A 21,850-nucleotide genomic window follows, 5' to 3' on the forward strand; every position below is an offset into this window, starting at 1 on the left:
CCATCTCCCAGTTTCGGTGGGAGGGTAGGACCTTAACTGCGGTGGGCTCCTTCCACCAAGTTGCAAAACTACCTCCTATCATAAAGATATAAGAACTTAGTCCTATGATTAAGCCTACTAGTAACCCAGAGGCTCACCAGTTACCAGGTAAAGTTAGGATAAACTGTGTGTGACAAACGGTGCGGTCAAGCCTCTTACTCTGAGGACTAGTTTACTGTTCATCTTGAGGACATACGTGTAACAGCTGTATCTGCTTGGCTGTGCTGCTTTATAAAAGGGTGCGATTACTTTATCTTTACAGTCTCTTAGCGGATGGCCTGTGACGCATATCACATTCTGGGAATGCTTATTCAATTATACAACTGTTTTCTTTCCTCTGCCACCTTTGTGGAGGGGTTTTAGGGGTTTTTCTGGGTTGGGCAATTTTGTTTTAAATTCTGTTCCTCAGCATAATGCATGTGCTGAAAAAAGAAAAAAAAAAAAACTGGAAGGGTCTTGAGGAGCAAGATCCCTAAGTGGGAGGCTGGGGTCTGTGGAGGGACATGGAGAAACAGTATGGGGTGGGGAACGGCGGAGGAATTTCCAGAAGGAATGATGCTGACATTCAATTGGAAATTGTTTCCAGTCTGTAAATAGAATAATGGCAGCAGGTGCATACAGAGACTAGTGTCAGGCATTGTTCTAAATATTTTCAACATTAACCCCTTTAGCCTATGTAGTCGCTTGGATTATAGCTCTTAGTCATTCGTTCCCCGCCTCGCCCCGCCTCTGCTGCGTGACCTCGAGGGATGCTAGAATGGGCAGAAAAGTTGTCACGAAACAGCAGAGAAGCAGGCTGAAGTCTAGACGGGTTCTGGAAATAGGTGTGAAGTAAACTGTCTTTTCTAGGCCAAAGTGACCCTTGAAGGGTATGTATGGAAAACCAGATTCAGCTACTATGTAAGATGGGGACATGAGATAGTCTAAGTATTACAGGATAAGGGGACCCCCCCGAACTGGAGGAAACTAGGGTCCAGCATGTGACAGACACCAGCCCTGAGCACAGAGGATGTAGGCAGCAGTGGGCCCAGAAGATAAGAAGAAAGCACACTGTAAGGATGAGACACTTCCGGAAGTTTGGAGGCTAGAAGGCAGGACTGGAATCCCTCTTATGCCCTCCCCCGCCCGAGTAACCACACATCAAGTCATTTTTGAGGGTCTGGCTCAAGAAAGCAGATTTACCTTGCCCTGACCTAGCCCTGGCCACCAAACACATCCACTGGGAGCCAAAAGCTTATAATGATTTGGCCAAGAAGACCTAGATAGGGACCTGCAAGAGGCTGCACCTGGTTCCTGTGTGGGTGGCAGAGCATGAGGCCTGAACATCTTCTGATGTTTACAAAGTCCCTAACCAGCACTGGCCCCTCCGTAGCTCCCTGGTTTCCTGCCCTGAGTGCCACAAAGGACCAGGAAATAGCTGGGGGGAGCAGGATAAAGACTAGAAAGAAGATGAAAGAGGTAGAACTTCTTGACTAATAAAAACTTTGCATCTAATGTCTTAGAAGAAAACTGAAAAAAGCTTCAGGTGGGGGAAGCAGGTACCAGGGTCAGTAAGGCCAGAATAAAAATGAACCTGATTTCTTCTGTATACAACAGGGAACTATATTAATATCTTGTATTAAACTACAATGAAAAAGAATATGAAAACGAATATATATATGTATACAGTATGACTGAAACATTTATGCTGTACTGCAGAAGTTGACACACTGTAAACTGACTATACTTCAATTTTAAAAAATTAAACTTTTAAAAAATAAAAAATTAACCTGGAACATATGGAAGGGGAAGAGGTTGTGTTCACCTGGAAGGGAACAAAGTCCAGGGGAACTGTCCATGGATGCTGTGTCCCTAAGTTACTCCATACTGTACCCTGATAGCTGCATCCTAACATTCTCTGCACCCACTATGAACGTTGGACAAAAGGAGGTTTTCACTTCCCTGCCTCAGCGGGGCCTCCCCCTGCATCTGGCGTGCCTGGGGTCTTAACCTGGCCATGTTGGAAAGCAGGTTGAGGTCTGGGGTGCAAGTCTTTGAACTGTTACTTTTCCAGGTTCTAGGAAGCCTGGGGGACCCCAGGTCATTTACTAAAAAACTGGGCTCAAATGAGGTCGAAAGCAGGAACTGAAAACCTACTGGCCATACCGGGTCTAGCAGCAGGACACTACGTGCTCCCTGGGGCCCAGCCAAGAAAAGCAGAGACTTTCCCCTCCATTGGAAGACCGACCCACCTCCTCTTCCGCCTAGCTCTCCGAAAGGCCTGGGGACCCCGGGAAGTCCTCAGCCTTGCTCCCTCCAACCCCGAGGCCCCCTCGGAGGTCCAGAGAAACCCAGGCAATTCCATCCTCTCGGCCTCACCGAGGCTGGGGCCCCTTTATCTCCCCGCAGCTCCGCTCGGATCCGGAGGCGCGGCCCTTCCCCACAGCCGGCTCTGCCGCTCACAGGTTCGGGCTAGTCTGGGGCGGGGACTGAGAGCGCCAGCAAGTCGTGAGAAGGGCGGGGACGCGGACCCATCTTTAAAGGCCCGGGCCCCAAGGCGTCTCGACACCCGCCCACGGCCCCAAGAAGTGCGCACGTCCCGGCTCCCCTCGTCTAAGCCGCCAGGGCCGCCATGGGCCGCTACTGCATCCGCGTAGCCACCGGGGCCTCGCTCTTCGCCGGGTCGCACAACCGTGTGCGGCTGTGGCTGGTCGGGGCGCACGGGGAGACGAAGCTGGAGCTGGACCTGCGGCCGGTGCGGGGCCAGGTCAGCAGGCGGGAGCGGAGGCCCCCACCCCGGCCCGAGCTGGGGCTCGCGGCGGGAGGGCAGCCCAGAGGCGAGAGACCGGTGAGGCGCGGGATCCAGGAGCTAAATGATAGCTGGACCGCACTGGCTGGGACTTCCAGGTGTTGGGATGCCTGCGCCTGGGCAAGGAGGGGCGAGGAGAGGAGAGGGAGGGTCGGGAGCCAAAGACGGGCTGAACGCCACCCCCTTCTCCCTTCCCAGTTACCCTGGTCCTCACAGCCTCCAACTGACTCTCTAAATGACCCCAGGCCAGTATCAATATAGCATCAGTGTCAAATGGGAAGCTCCTGGGAGAGCGCAGACGGGAATGGCTCAGTTAAAGAACGGATGGAGGTGATGGTGCTCAGGCATCAATTCAAGACAATGCGGGCCACACGCCGCCTTCCCTTGTCCTCCTGGTGCCATGGGGCGTCTGAAATCCACCGCGCAGGTGTCCAGAGGAGGGAACGAGGTCTTTGGAGGCATTGTCAACGGAGGCCACCAAGGTCCCCCCTCTTCTGTCCCCACCCCACCTCAGACCCCCAACCCTCACTCTCCGCAAAACGGCCTCTCCCAGGACCCTCCCACTAAAGTCTCCGGGTTCTGGCCCCACAGGAGGAGGAGTTTGAGCACGACGTTCCCGACGACTTGGGGCCGCTGCAGTTCGTGAAGCTGCGCAAACACCACTCCCTGGTGGACGACGCGTGGTTCTGCGACCGCATCACGGTGCAGGGCCCTGGAGCCGGCGAGGAGGCCGCCTTCCCGTGCTACAGCTGGGTGCAGGGCGAGGGCGTCCTGTGCCTGCCCGAGGGCACCGGTGGGGGCAGTGGTGGGCGGTGCGGAGCCTGGGGAACTGCTGACGAAGGTGGGGGGGAGGACTGAGGAAAGGTCAGGGGGGCTTGAAAAAAGTGGGTGTTCAGCAGGTTAAGTGCGAAGAAGACAGGAAATGGGGGAAAGTTATAAAACACCAAATTTACACATAGACTAAGAAAAGCTGCGAGTGGGGCTGGATAGGGACATAAGTGCTGTGTAGCTCCCACCTTCCAAGAAGGTGAAGACACAGAATGGGCGTTGAAGCAGTGATGGAAAACAGAGAAGTCCAAGTAAAAGTGAGAAGGAGATCTGGATGGGACTGGGAAGAAGTTAGGGCAGGACAGGTTAAGATTAGCATATGGAATAGGGGCTGGGGAGGACCCCTGCGAGGACACAGCTAAGGGAAACAATAAATAATATGATTTGGAGGGCTGGTTTGGTTGGGAAAACATGGAAGACAACCGTCAGGGACAGGGAGCACGCTGACAGGAGGCGGGGATGAATGACAGCAAATTCAGAATTTGTTGGGGAAACGAGAGATGATTATGGAGGCAACTGAGGCAAGGGCAGTGATGACTGGAAACATGAAATCTATCACTTTGAGGCAGGTAAGTATAAGTACAGATAAGAGCAGAAACAAGTTGATAATATAGACTTTGCTGGTGAGTCTTGGAACAATGAAGTCAGAAACAGAAAGCAAACATAGCTCCTCAAAGCTTTTTGAGGATGGCCAAGGTGCGGCAGGTGAGGTTCAGGACACATGAAATTAACCAAAGCAATATACTGTAGAAAAGAGGTGTAGGCATATGAGTGATTAAGATGTTATCACCTTAATTAAGGTGATTTTTCCAATCATAGATATTGATGAAATAAGATCAGGAAGGGAAAGACAGTTAAATGACAAGAAAGGGTGTCAAACATGAGACTGTTGTCTCAAGGCAAGAGATGAGGTCTGAAATTAGCACAACCAGGAGTGCAAAGTTGGCAAAGATAAGATAAATGTGTCTGGGGAACTGATGGAGTGAGGCAAGGCCAGGGATAAAAGCAACAGAGCATGACTGAACACACGGACTATGACTATGGAAAGGAAGATTAGGATAGGTGGCGGGGCACAGGACCACACAAACTGTGGCCAATCATCTTCATGTCTCCCCAGCCCGCCTGGCAGGAGACAATGCATTGGACGTGTTCCAGAAACATCGAGAGAAGGAACTGAAAGAAAGACATCAGATATACTGGTGACCACCCACCTACAGGGCCCCTTGGTTGTACCCCCATTCCCTGACCCCGCCCCCATCACTGACCTGGACACCCTCCCTGAAGCCTTGTCCCTGTCTCCTAGCTGGGCCACCTGGAAGGAAGGCTTACCACTGACAATAGCTGCGGGCTGTGAGGATGATCTACCTCCAAACATGAGATTCCAGGAGGAGAAGAGGCTGGACTTTGAATGGACACAAAAGGCGGGGTGAGAAGAGCCTGGAGCTCAGAGTGGAAGGAAGGCTGGGAGACCCCAAAATGGTGATAAGTGGGGAGGGGCTGATGGATCAGCAAATGGGTTCATGCCACCACACCTGTCCTAGGGCCCTGGAGATGTTCCTCAAACGTGTGTACACCCTCCTGAGCTCCTGGAACCGCCTGGAGGATTTTGATCACATCTTCTGGGGCCAGAAGAGTACCCTGGCTGGTCAGTGGTCCCCCCAGGTCTCTAGAACCCCCTGATGGCCCCTTTTGATGACCCGACCATCACACTTCACAGTCCCGCATAACTACTTCCCAGATGAGAACATTATTATGCTTGGTCATTTCTCAGAGGCCCCAAGATGAAAAGGCAGGGGCTGGATACGGGCTGGTCATATGCTGGATCGCTGGGGTAGGGCCTGGAGGAGGGGGATATCCCAACTGTGTACTGTCCTCCTTCTCCACTCCACCCCGACCCCACAGAGAAGGTTCGCCAGCACTGGCAGGAGGATGAATTTTTTGGCTACCAGTTCCTCAATGGCGCCAACCCCATGCTGTTGAGACGCTCCACCGCTCTGCCCCCTCGGCTAGTGCTGCCCTCGGGGATGGAGGAGCTACGGGCCCAGCTGGAGAGAGAACTCCAGGTACCCTTCCCACCTTTGCCTTGTTCTCTCCTTGGCAGTGTGGCCAGCAGTTGTGAAGGGGAGGGACCAAGGCTGAGTCAGGGTCGGGAGGTTGTGGGAACCCACTGCCTCTTGGTCCAGAGTCCAGTGCTGGAAAAATCTAGAGATAATAAGGCATGTAAGGGAAAACTATAAGGAGCACCCAGCGTGGAGGGGAACCAGGATGGATTCCCAGGGCACAGATGGGGCCAGAGATGTTAGCAGGGACGATGACTTTCCCTGGCTGATATCGGTGCTCCAGACACCAGTGTTCACAGGCAGGAAGAAAGATAAAGAATGCACCATCAGGTAGAGAGAACTGGGGAGGTTACCTGGGTTTGGAAGAGATGAGCAGGGCGGGATGTGAGTTTTGTCTGTGTGCGTGTGTGCTGGACTCCATGGTGGTGGTAGGCAGGGGAACCTCTGTGGATCACTTGGCAGAGGAGGTGAGGTTTGGATAGGGAGTCAAAGAGTGCTGGCTGAACTGATGACAGTCAAATCCAGCAAGCAGATCATTGAGGGATGGGGGTAAGGGGCCTGGCCATCTTGACAAGGGGTCAGCTTGCAAACCGGACTGAGCAGTCCTGGTTCTAAAACCAGATCTCCTACTACACAGCCCTCACTAGGTGGTTTCTTCACTTATCTAAAACGAGAGGAACTGGGCCAGCTGCTCTGCTCCTGACAGGACTCTGCTACTGACACAAGATGATAGCAAGAAGCAAGACAAATGTCTTTAAATGTCTTCCCCCTTTGCCCTGGCCCTCTAGTGGTGGACTTTGAACTCTAACGATGGATACATTCCTCCTTTCCCCAGAACGGTTCCCTGTTTGAGGCGGATTTCATCCTCCTGGATGGAATTCCAGCCAATGTGATCCAAGGAGAGAAGCAGTACCTGGCTGCCCCCCTCGTCATGCTGAAGATGGACCCCCATGGGAAACTGCTTCCCATGGTCATCCAGGTGAGGCGCCCTGAGCATCCCCCTCCCAACCCTGCTCTCTGACCACCGCAACCTCTGTTCCCAAGGACACAGCCCCTTGGTTCTGGGCTCCTGAATTCCATCCTTACGCAGTGAGACCTGTCCTCATGTCACTCTGTTTGCGGCCTAGTTTCTCCTTGACTCATCCAACTGGAAGGACTTGTTCAAGAGTCATAAAGGCCTTCTGGAGTTCTCCTCATATACCCAGTGGTTCTCAGACATTACTGTGCCTCAGAATCATCTAGAGGGCTTGTTAAAACACAGGTTGCTGGGTGTCCTCCCCACCTCCCCCACCCCACACACTTTCTGATTCAGTAGGTCAGCAGTGGGGACTGAGAATTTGCATTTCTAACAAATTCCCAAGCGATGCTGATGCTGCTGGCTTGGGGACACACTGAGCATCATGATTTAATCTCCCAGTCACCTCTGACACTAACTACCCATCTACCTTTTCTTCTTCTGTTCTCAACAGTTAGGTAAAAAGTACGGTCAATGATCTCACACAGCCCACTTCCCCTTCCATCCTCCCACCATAATTCAACCCTCATCATGTTTCTCCCAAACCACTGGCAGGATCTCCTCACTGGACGCCCTGCTTCTGACTCTCCCTGATTCAACCTGACCACCGTGGCGCTCGCACGGTGCCACAGCTAGGGAGAGACAGGGTGGAAAGTCCTCATTCCTCCTACAAGATTATAACTTCTTTGATGGCAATCAACATACTCATCTGTTTCCCCAAGAATGCTGACCATAACGTCACACATAAAGCAGGAATTCCATGACGGCTTCATTTCTCCTTCCCAGCTCCAGCCTCCCAGCCCCAGCTCCCCGACCCCACCAATCTTCCTGCCCTCAGATCCTCCACTTGCCTGGCTCCTGGCAAAGTCCTGGGTCCGAAATTCAGATTTCCAGCTGCATCAGCTCCAATATCATCTGCTGAACACTCATCTGCTGGCCGAGGTCATCGCTGTGGCCACCATGAGGTGCCTCCCGGGACTGCACCCTGTCTTCAAGGTACAACCTCCACCCTCCACATCCCACTTGAGTCAGACCCCAGAGAAAGGAAACCGCCCAGTGGCAAATGATACTGCAGCATCAAAAAAAATTTACATCACCTTGTGAGAGAAAGAGGGGAGAAGAGAAGGAAGACAGAGTCAATATGTTGAGACTCAGATTTTAATTAGGTCGAGTCACTTAATGTTTCTTCAGAACATATTATTAATATGGCCCTCTGAAATCCTCAGAGATCTGACGATCTAGCAATGGGCCTAGCCAGAAGATTACTAGGAAAACAAAAGCTTTGTTCCTGCCTTAGGAGATTTATTAGCCAGAAAGACAAGTGGTGTCCATTAGAACCGCCCAGAGAGCATCTGGAACTAGACTGAAATCACAAGAGACCACCTATAAACACTAGGGCGTTGATGGAGCAAATTCCACCCCAGCTGAGTCTGCTAAGTAGCAACAGATCAAAAGGCAAGGACGGGAGCCCAGCTGGCCGTTTAAACCTGCCCCAGAGATGGAGAAAGACATGCATTGGCGAGGTGGCAACAGGAATGAAAAGGACAAAAATCAAAGGGCTGGTGCAGAGGGGGTAACAGCAGCTGCGGCATGCCTGCGTGCCAGAACGGAGACAGAAAGGTCAGAGGTCTAAGCTGCTCCTAGGAGCCCAGGGGTGGGTGTGCTGGAGTGACCTGGAAAGCCTGTGGGCTTGGGAAAGACTGAGTTCAGCATCTGTTGCCAGGCAGAAGGCAGTCACATAAAGCCTGTGCTTGCTTCAAACTGTCCTTAAAATCTTGATGACACTTTAGATACAGGGAACAAAGCAAAGGAGGGACAAAAGTGATACAAGTTGAGGAACCAGAACAATGATCAGAAACAGTAAAGCCAAGAGAAGCAGCCAGTTGGGAAGCCAAGATGAGGTGCTCCATTTTAGGTACGTGGAGTCGGAAATGTTGGCAAGAGATGCCAGTGAGCACCTGGTCAGGAGAACGACAAAACTGTGTTTCAGTGGGGCTTCTGCCCAACCCTCCAAGCCTGGCCAGTAGTAGCTGTGGCCTCCTGGAGTCCTGGGTGACACAGAAAAGATGGAGACCAATGGAACTGACAGAATCTGGGATTTCACTGATCTCTAGGGGGCCACGCACCACCATCTTCCGCTCATCTTGACCAGGCTCAGCCTCTATTCACACTTAAATTCCCCCTTCAGTCCCCTCCAAGCCCCATCTCCACTGCCATGGCAACAGCACGGCAAACAGCTGAGCTGTTACCGGTACACGGGGAGAGCCCAGCCGGCACATGTCCTGGAGGTGATGTGTGCAGGCTCGGGACTCAGACTGCCCAGCTCTGAATCCTGAATCCTGACCTCTGTACATACCAGATGTGAGCTCAGTGTCCTCCCCTCTAAGTGGGGACAACAGGAGCTCCACTGTGGCTAAAGTATAAAATGACACAACAGTGTGACAGAAGCTAAAAGCTGTGAAAACATTCGTTCTTGCAGCGATTGTTACTGTTATTCAGAGTTGTCTGTCCTCAGGTGTCTTCTCTCCTCATGCGGACTTTGGGCTTTCTATGACACTCAGCGCCTCTCATGAACTTTCTGAAAAGCTTCAGTTCACTGTGACCAGCTCTGACCTCCTGGCACCAGAGGTATCGCTGGCTCATCCCGTGTCCAGCAACAACTCATATAGATACCAACACTGCATGAAACCTGCACTCCAGAGGGAAACAATAACAAGGACCCTTCCTCCAGGACTTCTGTGTGTACCAAACATTCCTCACACATCACTCACATAAACACCACAGCCTCCCGAGACAAAAGACCCTACCATCACCTGCTGCTGACAGATGAGGTGCTAGACAGGAGATGAGTCAGAGCCAGGACCCTGAACGAGCATTAGAGTGAGGGCTGAACTGTAGATTGAAACCCAGGCCAGTCTGCTCCAGAGCCTGACTCAGAGGGGAGTAAAGAGAATGAAAGTGATCGCAGAAGCAGGAGACCAGCCTGTCAAGGGAGGAGAGGAGAGAAGGCCACCGTGCTCTGCAAGGAAGGACCCAAGCATGACCCACCATTAACCACCCCCATAATCTCCTCCGCCCCAGTTTCTGATGCCCCATATCCGCTACACTATGGAAATCAACACCCGGGCACGGACCCAACTCATCTCAGATGGAGGTGTATTTGATAAGGTAAGGAGATGACAGGGCAGGGGGTTGCCAACCATCCAACTGTCTGCGATCTCCTGCCACTTTCAAGATCCCCAACCCACCAGTGTGAAAGTCCTGACCCTTTATATCCAGAGCTTTAAATGTGAAAATCCCACACTTGAACCCCTTAAATACTGTGCTTTGGCTTCTTCCTCAAGGTCTCACATCTCTCTTGTCCCAGGCAGTGAGCACCGGTGGTGGGGGCCACGTGCACTTGCTCCGCCGGGCCATGGCTCAGCTGACCTACTGCTCCCTCTGTCCTCCCGACGATCTGGCTGAACGCGGGCTGCTGGGAACCCCAGGTGCTCACTACGCCCACGATGCCTTACGGCTCTGGGACATTACTGCCCGGTGGGTGAGAGTGGGAGCCAAGAAATGGAGGGGTTGGGGGAGAGGGTGAGTGGGGCTCTGGCCTGACATCAGCACGGGGCAAAAGGAATCTAAATACAAGAGGGTCCAGACAGGAGGAGCAGAGACTCCATCCTGGGGAGAGATGAGGACGAGTGAGGAGTCAGTGGGTAAGGTCCGAGAAGGAGGAGATGGGGGACAGAAAGCCTCGGTCAGGAAACTGTGGACTGGGAGGCTGAGGGATCTGGACAAAACAGGGTTTTGTTTTGTTTTTTGCCAGGAAGAATGGCTATCACCCACGCACAGGGAATTCCTAAAATGGATGACCCACATTTCCTTCCTTTCTCACCTAGTTTGTAGAAAGAGCTGGGAATGACCCAGAAGGCAGGTCTTGAACAATCTACGCTCAGACACTGAGAGTCAGCTGGGCAGAGGCCACAGCAAAGTGGAGAGGTCGGAGCCTTCTCTCCACCAGCTCACCTCCTGCTCCCCTGGGCAGGTATGTGGAGCGGATCGTCCAGCTCTTCTACCACGGGGACGATGTCGTGAGAGGGGACCCTGAGCTGCAGGCCTGGTGTCGGGAGATCACTGAGGTGGGGCTGTGCCGGGCCCAGGACCGAGGTGAGACCACTCCCCAGAGATGGGCTCCTCGGACCCTCTGCCCAGGCCCCTTCTCAGCCTTGTCCGTCTGGGTTCAGGACGCCAACCCTTCACCGCACCCCCGTCTCCCTCCACATGTGAAGCACCTGAATCCCATTCCCACCTCCAGAGACTCATGACAGTTACAGACACCCAAGGACCACCCTTCTCAGAGACCCTGGGCATCAACCCTCATTTCCACCCCTACCCCCAGCCTGTCACAGTGTGGAGCCCAACAGGGCCAGAACCCCGGCCAGGCAGGGATCTGCCTGGGTCCTGCCAGAGCTCACATTCTCGCCTCACGGTTGTCAGTTTCCTAGCCAAGGATATAAATGGGGAGCTTATTCCCATCAACGCCCATGATGGCCTTCCCTGGCTCCTCCCACTTCTGCTCCTGTGCATCACACAGACGGTCCAGGCACCCTGCACACTCACCACAGAACAAGGTCATTTCTAGGTGCAAACTCAGTGCTCTGTGTGCTTTGGCTCAACCCTGAACTCAGTGTCCTACCCCTTGAGACTCTCATTTCTTTGGCCAATCCAGCCACCATCTGCCCCCTGCTTCTAAACTCTGAGGAAGAAACAGCCTTTCTTGAGCTCTTCTGAGGTCTGTCCTCCTCTCTCTAACTCACGTGGGCCAGCCTGTCCCTGCTGTACATCGTCCTTTGGTCCCTGCCCCTCACACTTCACACCAACATCTCTGCCTCTGTGGGACAACTACAGACATTTACTGGGGAGCCACTGTGGCCAGCCTCTGGGGGTGTGGTGAGTGCTAACCAACACTTGCCCTCTGGAGGGGTGTCTCCCTGCAGAGTCAGTGGCTGCAAACTGCCCCCTACCCTCCCAGGACCAGACTTTCTCCAGTACATCTCAGTGCTGTCCCTTAGCTCCACATGCTCTCGGAAGACCCTGCCTCCTCTCCCCAGCCATCTTTTCCCCAACCAGTATCTACATTTGGAAGATGAAAATAAACATCTGCCTGTTAACTTTAACCTCAACTAACTGCCTCTCATCCCCTCCTCCTCTACTCTCCTGCAGTTCTTATAGCTCACCTTTGCCTCATTTTCCCAGTAGACTTTTTAGAGAAAATAGGCTAAAATTTTAAAAGCCAAAAAAAAGGGGGGGGGGGATATAGCTCAGTGGTAAAGCTCACGTTTGGTAAGGTTCAATCCCCACTACCTCCATCAAAAAATAATAAATTTTTTAAAATAAAAAAGCCTGAGATTAGCAGTCAGGCACCCCAGTTCAAGGTCAGCCACTGCCTTTCCCCAACTATGTGATCCTGACAAGAGTTTAATCTCTCTGGTCTTTGATTTTTTTTTTTAAATGAATAACAGGGGAGTGATTATATTTGTTCTACTTGACTGACAGGATTATTGGGTCTCTGAGCCCCGACCTCCACTGTCAACTGAGTAGCCTGACGTGTTCTTCGTGGAAAGCCTCTCTTGGCTGTGACACTACAAATCCATGACTTCTCTTATCCCTCAAGTTATAACTCAAACATTCATAATTCCCTGTCTGGAAATAGGAGGCGGCATCCCAAATTTCTCAGCCACTTTTTGACGCAGAGGATTTTTGATCAGTGAGAACTTTTCAGTCCCCTGCTCTTCCATAATAACAATAATTATTAATTATTGAGCCCTTGTTCCATGCCAGGTGACTATCTCATGCACAGGGTAGGGGGCGTTCCACATTCCACAGCTGAAGAAGTTGAGGCTTAGGGAGGTTCAGCAATTGGCCTAAGGTGACCCAGCTATATGACTTGAGCCTGAATTGAAACTCAGTCTGATGCAAATATATTTGAATAAATGACCAAATAAGCAAACACCCACCAATTCCAAAATACAGGCATCCCAGACATTGGTCTTTTTTTCTCTCCTCTCAGGCTATAGACTCTAAATCCTGTTCCTTTCCCACCCAGGTTTCCCTGTGTCCTTCCAGTCCCAGAATCAACTCTGCCATTTCCTTACCATGTGTGTCTTCACATGCACTGCTCAGCATGGGGCCATCAACAAGGGCCAGGTATGGACAGCTAAAAGCCCAGGTCCCTGAAGACAGGTGTCTGGACCTTGGGATGCCCAAGGGAGAGATGGGGGTTCAGACCCTAAGTACCAGGATCCTAGGGTTGCAGTTTCTTCCCCCAGCTGGAATGGTATGCCTGGGTCCCTAATGCCCCATGCACAATGCGGATGCCCCCACCCACCACCAAGGAAGACGTGACAATGGCCACAGTGATGGGCTCACTACCTGATGTCCAAAAGGCCTGTCTTCAAATGGCCATCACATGGCATCTGGGTCGCCGCCAGCCAGACATGGTAAGAGAAGACTCTGGGGAAAGGGAAATGACAGTTGGAAGGGAAACATCAGAGCGAAGGGCTGGACTCTAGGTGCGTCTGCCTTCAAACTGGAAACCGACTGATCTTTTGTTCCTTCTTAGGTGCCTTTGGGGCATCACAAAGAAAAATATTTCTCAGAAGCCAAAGCCAAGGCTGCACTAAACCAATTCCAAACAGATTTGGCAAACCTGGAAAGGGAGATTACAGCCCGGAATGAGCAACTTGACCTGCCCTATGAATACCTGAAGCCCAGCCTCACGGAGAACAGCATCACTATCTGAGCTCTAAGGCGCCCCCACCAGGAAGACCACAGATCAGCTCTAGGGCTGAGTTTCATCTTGAGTTTCATGGTTTCCTAATCTCTGCTGCTGAGGCTCTCTTTCCTCCCCCAATTAAATCGCCTACATCTGTACCCCATGAGCCCAAGGGGCAGCAAAACTTTTCTGTAAAGAGCCAGATAATCTTTTAGGCTCTGTAGGCCACCCAGTCTCTGTCGAGACTACTCAACCTTCCTGTTGTAGCACAGAAGCAGCCACCGGCCGTATGTAAATGGATGTGATTGTGTTCCAATAAAACTTTATTTATGGACAGCAAAATACGAACTTCCCATGTCACAAAATATCCTTCTTCTTTTGGTTTAGTCAACCATTAAAAAGCAAACAAACAAACAAAGAAACCTGTGCTTTCTTAGAGGGACATGCACAGGTTGCCGGCTGGACTTGGCCCTCAGGGGCAGTACCTGCACAAAAGTGCCCCGCAGTAACCTGAGGCACTGACCTTTCTTGCAAACCATCCAGAGAATGCTGGAAGGGTTTCTGGGAGATTTCTGGGAAAAACTGACTCTCTCAACTAATTCTCCTTTCCTGGGAGCTTAACTTCATGCTTGGTGGCTAACTTAAAAATTCCTGACACTTCTTTGGCAACTTTTTCTCCACCCCGATTTCTCCTATTCACACACCTACCCCAAAAGTCCTTGAATGAGAGTAGTGCTCCTAAAGCAGAATAAAAACCTTCACCCCAAAATGGCTTCCTTCTCCAGACAGTCTCAAACAAGAGACATGAAATTCATGCCTCAAGATCACTCTACTTCTCTTTCGGGCCCTGGGGTCTCCACGTGTTTCCTAGGTTCCAAGTTCTCTTTCACAACACTTTTAAGAACTATGTCACAAAATAAATGGAAAAATACCACAAAGTTATGCTAACCACTGACAGCATTTCTTTGATTCTGGGGTTTTAGGATCAAAATGACCCCTCTCAATTATGTTGTGATCACTGTCCTCACTAGAATGGGTACAACAAACTCAGTGCAAAATTGTGTTCTTTAAACACCCCTATTTCCCTGAATAATTATTACAAATCTTTCACCAGGAAAGTATACAAACTTTTTCTTTGGAGAGTGTGATCTATTCGTATTTTTAAAATCTTGTACCCCGCCTTGTTCAAAGCTTCCTTAGTTTACAACAGGGAAGCAAAGTGACATTTTTGTGTATTCATCCCCTTCTCCAGCACATTTGGCAGGACCATTCACCTTAACAACTTGCTCATTGAGTCTGCTTTTCCTGGGCTTCTCCTAACGCCCATATTTTTCCCGATTTGGCATCCAAAACCCTTCAGTATTCCATGTTTGGTAATAAAATATTACATATTTCCAATGCCAAGAAGCCTCAGCAATTTAAAGCGTCCTAGCCACAGCAGCACGCCTGGGCGCGGGAAGGGGCTGCTACCTCCTTTTACAATGTCAGAATGTCTATTTTAAAAGGTAAGGATGAGTAGAGAAAAGATGGAGGCGTTCTCTCTTGGTGTAAATGTCTATGTCTCACTTACCATTTCCCCATCACAGGATACCACCCGAGACTAAGGTACCGGAGAGAAAAATCAGGTAGTTTCAATCCTCTGCTCCTAAGAGCGCATCGCCAAGGTTACCAGGAGCTCCGCAAGCGCTAAGCCCTTTTCCCGAGGCCGAGCTACTGCTTCTTCCTCGTCACGTGACTTGCCATACTCCGTCCCGTGATACAATGGAGCCTCCTATTCAAACCTGAAGAGGGAGGAACCAAGAAATCGGAGGCCCTTCCTCCTGCAATACTCGCACCCGAGCTACATATGGGTTAATAAGGATTCCGAAGGACCTGATAAGATTTCGGACACGCTGCGTTTTCCCGCCGAAGTCCCGAGAGGACCCGGCGCCACCCAGCGCTCTCTGCTTGGCGCGCCCCACAGCACGATGGTTGGGTCCAGAAGCCACGCCCCCTCGGCCGCCCCACCAGTTCTCCGTCCTCCGAGCGAGCCCCCTAGTCCAGCCCGCTTCCCCACAGCTGGTTGGGGCTTCCACTCACCGCCTTCCTACCCGGCCTACATCAAGGCGATCCCCGACTCCCTTCTTCATGGCGTCGCTTCTGTGCTGTGGGCCCAAGCTGGCCGCCTGCGGCATCGTCCTCAGCGCCTGGGGAGTGATCATGTTGGTGAGGGGACTGCCCAGCGAGAACAGGAGAGGAAAGGGCCTGAGGGCCCCGGTGTTGGAGGGCTGGAAGGCTGGGGGACTCCAGGCCTCGGAAAGCAGCAGGCAGGCTGGAGGGGATAGTTAATTAGCCTCTGGAGAAGGAGACAGAACTGAACTGAGAAATGGGGAATTGGAGAGTGGAGGGGGGAAAACTGAAGATTGGTATGGGAGCTGGGCTGGTAAATTTGGAAAACCCTCAAGGTAAGAGGAAGAAGAGCTGGGTTCTTGAGAGATCCTTGCACTGAATGGAGGGCAGTGGGGAAAGGGAGTGCTTGTTCCCGAAGTGGGCAGCTGGGCCTTGTTTCCCCAGGACTCTACCCGCCCCAAACCAGGAAGAAATAATATGAAGAAGTACCGATTCCTCCTAACCCCTCCCCTCTGTCCCGTGATAATCACGCCTCTGGAGAGAGGATAATCTGGGTTCCTGGGTTGCTCACTATTCTTGCCCTTGCCCCAGCCAAGTCTCTGTGTCACACTCACGCCCTATTCTGGGTGACAGGAGTCCAAATCCAGCAACAACCATCCCTAATCCAGCTCATTCTGGCCATCCCAAACATAGATGTTGTGGCAACATTCGAAGTGGGAGGAGGTTAGGCAGTGACCAGTTCAGGTGCCTGAGTTCAACAACCTGCGCTTTCCCTTTTTTCAGATAATGCTCGGAATCTTTTTCAATGTCCACTCCGCTGTGCTTATTGAGGATGTTCCCTTCACGGAGAAAGATTTTGAGTAAGTAGAGAGGCCAGGTGAGGTGGTCAGAATGACGGGCGGGGAATTGCAGGAGGCTGGGGAATTGCAGGAGGCTGGACGCTTGGGGCCCGGAGGATAGGGAGCTGGGTGCGAAGAGCTGCTCTCTTAGCACACAGTTACGAGCGGTCTTGGGAGTCAGATCTCAGGCCATCCTAAACCCACCACTTTAGATGTGGCTTCTTTAGGTATTACATTTGACTTCTCTGTGCCTCCGTCCACCTCTGCAAAGTGGATGCTGTAAAAGAACTCAGAGTTATGGAGAAGATTGAATAAGACAATACACGCAAAAGCGTTTAGAATGGTACCCAGCACATAATCAGTGTTCGGTAACTATCGGCCGCTATTAATGTTTCTGACATTTCTCTGCCTAATCCTCACCTCTAGGAATGGCCCCCAGAACATATACAACCTTTACGAGCAAGTCAGTTACAACTGTTTCATCGCCGCTGGCCTTTACCTCCTCCTCGGAGGCTTCTTTTTCTGCCAGGTTCGGCTCAATCAGCGCAAGGAATACATGGTGCGCTAGAGCACCGTCACGTTTCCCCTCTCCTGCCCCCACCTCTATTTAAAGACTCTCCCCACCTGGTCGTCGTTCCCCCCCCCCCCCCCCGCCATCCATTCTGGCGCCTTCTGAGGATTGGATTTCCCTGGCGGAAGACTGAATCCCTTGTTCGCCAACCTCTGGCACCCGTCCTCAATGGAGGGAGGTTGTGGCCGTTCCCTGTCCCTCTGGCCCCCTCGCCTTGTCCTTTTCCACAATAAAGAGAAACTGCTCTCTTAAGCCTTGTGTGTGTGCTTGGGTTGGGGGCGGGGGCGGCACCTGGGCTGGAGCTCGGCCTCCAAACAGGGAGTCCCGACCCCTCGACGGAAGCGAAGTAAAGCCGGGCCGGAAGTGAGGCGGTGTCTTCCACTCTCCTCTCCGCACCCGGAGGCGGCCTAAGTAACTGCGGCTGGTGAGGCGGCGGGAGGTCGAGCTGGAGCCAATCAGCTGCGGAAAGAGGCGGGACTTCCTGCGCGGGGGCCGGAGCCGTTCGGTCGCCGGGCTCTCCGTGGTCCCGGCTTGGCTTCGTGGTAGCGGCGGCGGCTGCGGCTCCGTGAGGAGGAGCGCGGGGCCATGACGTCAGCGTCCACAAAGGTTCGACCTCCCTCGCGGACAGCGCTCCCTGGTGGCCACGGGAGGGCGGGCCCCCCAGTTGGCTCCCGGATTTTCCGTCCCGGACGGGGGTGGGCGGGAGTCCAGCCTGGGGTGGGGCTAGGGGCTCCGGGCGGGACGGCGCGGGGATGTGCGCCTGCCCCCCGTAATGCTGCCCCGCCCCCAGGTCGGAGAGATCTTCTCCGCCGCGGGCGCCGCCTTCACGAAGCTCGGCGAGCTGACCATGCAGCTGCATCCCGTGGCCGACTCTTCCCCCGCGGGGTACGTGAGCCCGGGCCGGGACGTGGACGCTGAGAGCGGACGCTGGGACTCGATCACAGACACCGACACTCTCTAGGGCAGGGACAGATGTTAGTTTCCCTTTGTGCCTGGCCCAGCACAGAATAGGTGTTAATAAATGATTGTTGAATGAATGAATGAATGACAGATAAACCACAGACTGAGGCTCATAAGCCGGACTCATTCATTGCGCAGCTCTACCCTGCTGCAAACTGGCACATTATAGACCACCATCACTACCCACCTAGCCCAAATCACGTGGAATTCCTTCAGACTGCTGCAGATTGTGTTTAGGGTTTCTGTAAGACCCCTACTTGTTGAATTAGTTTTAGTGGGTTGTTTACAGCAGCTGTTTCGCGTTGATGGGAGAGAGGTTTTCTTCTAAGGTGGCGGTTGTTGCAATATCATGTGGTTGGGGGTCCTCACAGTTCCCACAGGGCCTTAAGATTTTTTTTTTTTAAGGAGGGCCTCTTTATGGGCTCATGGAAGAGGCTCTAGACATTGCGGGGAGGAGGCTGGTTGCTGTGGAATGCATTGCCTGTGGGCTGGCTCCACACCCCTCCTCCTCCCACTTTCGCTATTCCCCTCTCCCCTTCTGACAGTGCCAAGTGGACGGAGACGGAGATAGAGATGCTGAGGGCTGCTGTGAAGCGATTTGGGGACGATCTTAATCACATCAGCTGTGTCATCAAGGAACGGACAGTGTGAGGGAGGGTTGGCTGGCAGAGAAAGGGCGGGTGGGCAGCTTTTTTCCTCCACACCCATTGTTCCATCTTCCTCCGAACTCCCTTCCAGCTCAGCATCTTTCCTACTTTGTTGCTAGTTCTATTAGCATCCCCTTGAGGACTGAAAGAATAAAAGAATTGTCACAATTGGTCAAAAGTTACTAACGTGCTATGGTAAATGGGAACTTACAAGAATTTGATTTTAGTTTGCCGGAGATACCCAATCCTTGAATTTGGTCATCAGAGTTCCCTGGTTATTTATACAGAGCTTTTGAGACTCTATTGTGGTGTTTCCTCAGATAGTGCAATTCTGAACTAGTTGATCAGGATCTCCTAATAGGTCTCAGTCTATCTGTGGGTCGCGCAGGCTTCCCTGGTAGCCTTCCATATCCATACCCCTCTCCCAGAAGAGAACTGGGAGATGGGCCTGTCCTCCTACTCAGTTAAGGGACTCCACTCCTCAGGCTCCATTTGCCCTAAGTGATTGCAAAGCTTCAGGAAAAAGAGCCCTATCAAAAAGTTGGGGCCCCCCACCTGGGTTCCTTTGAAGGGGTTCCCCAGGATTCCTTCCGAGTGGCCCAATGCCCTGCCCTCCCCTCCCCTCCCATCTGCCCTCAGTCTCTCTGATGACTCCCTTCCTCACATGCTCTCTCTTTCGTTTAGGGCTCAAATAAAGGCCACTGTGAAACGAAAGGTGTATGAAGACTCCGGCATCCCCCTTCCAGCTGATTCACCCAAGAAAGGGCCCAAGAAGGTGGCATCTGGTGTCTTGTCGCCTCCTCCATCTGCCCCTCCACCAAGCAGCTCCAGTGCCTCTGAGGCCGGGGGTCCCCCCGTAAAGAAACAGAAGGCTGGTGAGGGCTGTGGAGTTGCTGCCTAGTGGTTCAAGATCCCACCCGAGGTTCAGTGGGAGAATTGGGCTTGAGTCAAAGGGCAGATCTGTTTTCATCTCCCAGTGAATGGCTGAGGGGAGGGAGGGAGGGAGGGAGAGCTTGAAGCTTTGGGAAGTGGGGGTGGGTAACCATCAGGGAACCTAGAACTTAGCTTATGCCCCCCTTCCAGATGTGACACTCAGTGCTCTGAACGACTCGGACGCCAACAGTGACCTGGTGGATATCGAAGGGCTAGGAGAAACTCCTCCAGCCAAGAAACTCAACTTCGACCAGGGTAGGAGTCTTGCTCCTCCCACAGCTGTTGAATGGGTGGGGAAGGACATGCTGACTGGGCTGGGATGGGAGGGGCTCAGCAGAAGTCTCCTCCCAGGTCCCTGGTGTTCCCACCTGTGCATGCAGGGGATCAGGTCTGTAAGGAGCTAGGTGCCCCAGGGAGGTGGGAGTCGTCTCGGAAGCATACTTGGGGCTTGCTCCATCTCGGCCCATTTTACTTCCTGTTCCAGACAGCCTGACCCTGGATTCTGGCCTTCTCTTGACCTCTGCTGATCCTCCTCTGCTCTCTTGCTGAGCCTTTCACCTCTGACCCCTCCCACTGTTCACCCTGGACCTGTGGATCGCCTGGGACTCTGAGCAGGGCCTGCATGAGTGAGGGGTGAAAACCTGCGGGAATCGCCCATCTTGCTGTTCCTGTATGAGCATCTGCCCCCAACCCCTTTGACTCCCCCCCCCACCCCGTCCGATGGACATTTTTATACAGAAGACAATAAAGATCTCCCTCTTAGCTTGGTGCCTTCAGCCTGACATTGATGGAGGACAGGGGACACTCCCCTCTGTCCTTAGCCCCCTGGGCTCAGCCCCTCCTCGGCAGCTCTCACCACCCCGCCTGGAGCAGCACAGCCAATATTGGCAGACTCTCTTCCCAGTGCCAATATTTCTGTGCTGCTAGAGCCAGGGGAGCTGGGTGTGGGCAACAAAGACTCCACTTTGCTCTTTGGAGGCAGAACTTACTCCCGGGTCTCTGGCAGTCAGGATTCCTGAGACTACCCTGGGGATTTCAGAGGGGCAGCTGCCAGCGCGTTCACACCTCCCACCCCCCTGCCCCCCTTCACCTCATGAGAAGGCCCCAGATGTTTTTTGTGTCGCTTCTCCAGGGTGGCCTCCTGGGCCAAGCCTCGGCGGTGCCTCCCCCACCCTCGCTCTAACACCACAGTGTGGTTTGGACGTGGCCACAGTGCCGTACAAACCACAGTGTGCTGCTGGGGCGGGAGCAGGACTGGGGTGGGTTGAGGGGAAGGGAGCACAGGACAGTGCTGTGAAGATCCCCCACCACCAAGAGCAGGGAGTTAGAGAAGGCTGAAAAGGCAAGCATGGCCCCAAGAAGGGTTGGGGAAAACAAGAAACCAGAGCTGGGAGCTGAGCAGGCAACTGGAGGGAGAGGGGCCTCGGGTGAGCTCGCAGTGTCATAGACTGGAGCCATCTTCCCTGTAGGAACTCTGCTCAGGGGATCCCTAGGGTGGGGTCAGAGGCAGAGGAAATAGGGAATGACTATGGGGGACCAACAGACTGCCTCTGGACTCAGCAAGGGCAGGGACCCAAGGCTTCCTGTGTCCTGTTCCTCCCCTCCCTGGGTCAGAACCCAGGAGAAAGCAAGGAAAGACAGAAGGCCAAGGACAGCAGGGTTGGGAGTTGGCAGTCCAGAGGTGGTGGGGCCGGAACATGGTTGGGAGAGGGGGGCCGGAAGTCGCCCTGGGCCCTGGGCCTGCCACAAGATGGAGGCCAAAGGCAGGAAATGGAGGCCAGAGAAAAAAGGGAGCAGCAAGGCCCAGGAAGAGGGCCATCTGGACCTGGGGGCCAGGTATTCAACCCCCAGCATTGTTCTAACTCCCCACGGCCCCCCAGGACCCAAGTCTCACCCCCCGTGACATCCCTCATCAGCCCATCCACCAGGCCCAGGAAGGCGGGCCCACCCCAGAAAGCCACGTTTAAGCTGAGACAAACATGCCTCTCCCCACCCCCACCCTAGGCCTTCCCTCAGCCTTTCTCTCCTGTCCAGGACTTGATTTTTAAAAAACACCCCCCACCAGAAAGCGAAATCCAAGGGTCAAAATCCCTTCCGCAAATCAAAATTATATCTCCTAAAATTCAAAAGTTATCCTCCCACCTCCCATCCCACCCTTTACCGCCCCCCCTCTCGACACACCCCCCAAAACTCTTAGCAATCAGACAAATCTAAGATGGTGGTGTAAGCAGTCTTTTTAGGCCCCAGGGGATGCCGGACCCCCTCGGTCGAGACCCTTATCTGTCCTGTATCAAATCC

The 21,850-nt window shown here is 52.9% G+C and overlaps 3 protein-coding genes and 1 long non-coding RNA gene across 9 annotated transcripts; 3 read left to right on the forward strand and 1 right to left on the reverse strand.

The window, feature by feature from the left end:
* Positions 1-440: 440 nt before the first annotated feature.
* Positions 441-15,405, reverse strand: LOC106728568. Of its 2 annotated transcripts, XR_004326667.1 has the most exons (4): positions 15,064-15,405; positions 13,151-13,231; positions 5,732-5,857; positions 441-4,828 (listed from the first exon to the last, which is right to left on the reverse strand). It is a non-coding gene; the product is annotated as an uncharacterized LOC106728568 (long non-coding RNA). The 2 variants fall into 2 exon arrangements; XR_001364822.2 differs by lacking the exons at positions 441-4,828; positions 5,732-5,857 and adding an exon at positions 7,676-7,827 and having other exon boundaries at positions 15,064-15,394.
* Positions 2,618-13,837, forward strand: ALOX12 (arachidonate 12-lipoxygenase, 12S type). The gene is made up of 14 exons (XM_032498581.1): positions 2,618-2,785; positions 3,419-3,620; positions 4,773-4,854; positions 4,959-5,081; positions 5,197-5,300; positions 5,558-5,718; positions 6,551-6,694; positions 7,517-7,726; positions 9,812-9,898; positions 10,098-10,267; positions 10,764-10,885; positions 12,825-12,925; positions 13,048-13,218; positions 13,341-13,837. Exons 1-14 carry the CDS (start codon positions 2,651-2,653, stop codon positions 13,518-13,520), a joined length of 1,992 nt encoding a protein of 663 aa, XP_032354472.1. The 5' UTR covers positions 2,618-2,650; the 3' UTR covers positions 13,521-13,837.
* Positions 15,406-15,445: 40 nt separating the features above from the next.
* Positions 15,446-17,264, forward strand: RNASEK (ribonuclease K). 2 transcript variants are annotated; one of them, XM_014551590.2, is made up of 3 exons: positions 15,446-15,694; positions 16,386-16,462; positions 16,868-17,264. In XM_014551590.2, the coding sequence occupies exons 1-3, from the start codon at positions 15,461-15,463 to the stop codon at positions 17,007-17,009; spliced, it is 453 nt and encodes a 150-aa protein (XP_014407076.1). In that variant the 5' UTR covers positions 15,446-15,460; the 3' UTR covers positions 17,010-17,264. The 2 variants fall into 2 exon arrangements, with proteins under 2 accessions (XP_014407076.1, XP_006175836.1); XM_006175774.3 differs by having other exon boundaries at positions 15,484-15,698.
* A 117-nt stretch (positions 17,265-17,381) lies between these two features.
* Positions 17,382-20,316, forward strand: C16H17orf49 (chromosome 16 C17orf49 homolog). 4 transcript variants are annotated; one of them, XM_032498583.1, is made up of 6 exons: positions 17,382-17,618; positions 17,803-17,897; positions 18,518-18,619; positions 19,304-19,494; positions 19,703-19,807; positions 20,037-20,314. In XM_032498583.1, the coding sequence occupies exons 1-6, from the start codon at positions 17,598-17,600 to the stop codon at positions 20,099-20,101; spliced, it is 579 nt and encodes a 192-aa protein (XP_032354474.1). In that variant the 5' UTR covers positions 17,382-17,597; the 3' UTR covers positions 20,102-20,314. The 4 variants fall into 4 exon arrangements, with proteins under 4 accessions (XP_032354474.1, XP_032354475.1, XP_032354477.1 ...); XM_032498584.1 differs by having other exon boundaries at positions 17,406-17,618; positions 20,041-20,314; XM_032498586.1 differs by lacking the exon at positions 18,518-18,619 and having other exon boundaries at positions 17,406-17,618; positions 20,041-20,316.
* The last annotated feature ends 1,534 nt before the right edge of the window (positions 20,317-21,850 follow it).

Source organism: Camelus ferus, chromosome 16, assembly GCF_009834535.1.
Source record: "Camelus ferus isolate YT-003-E chromosome 16, BCGSAC_Cfer_1.0, whole genome shotgun sequence".
Classification (NCBI taxonomy): Eukaryota; Metazoa; Chordata; class Mammalia; order Artiodactyla; family Camelidae; genus Camelus; species Camelus ferus.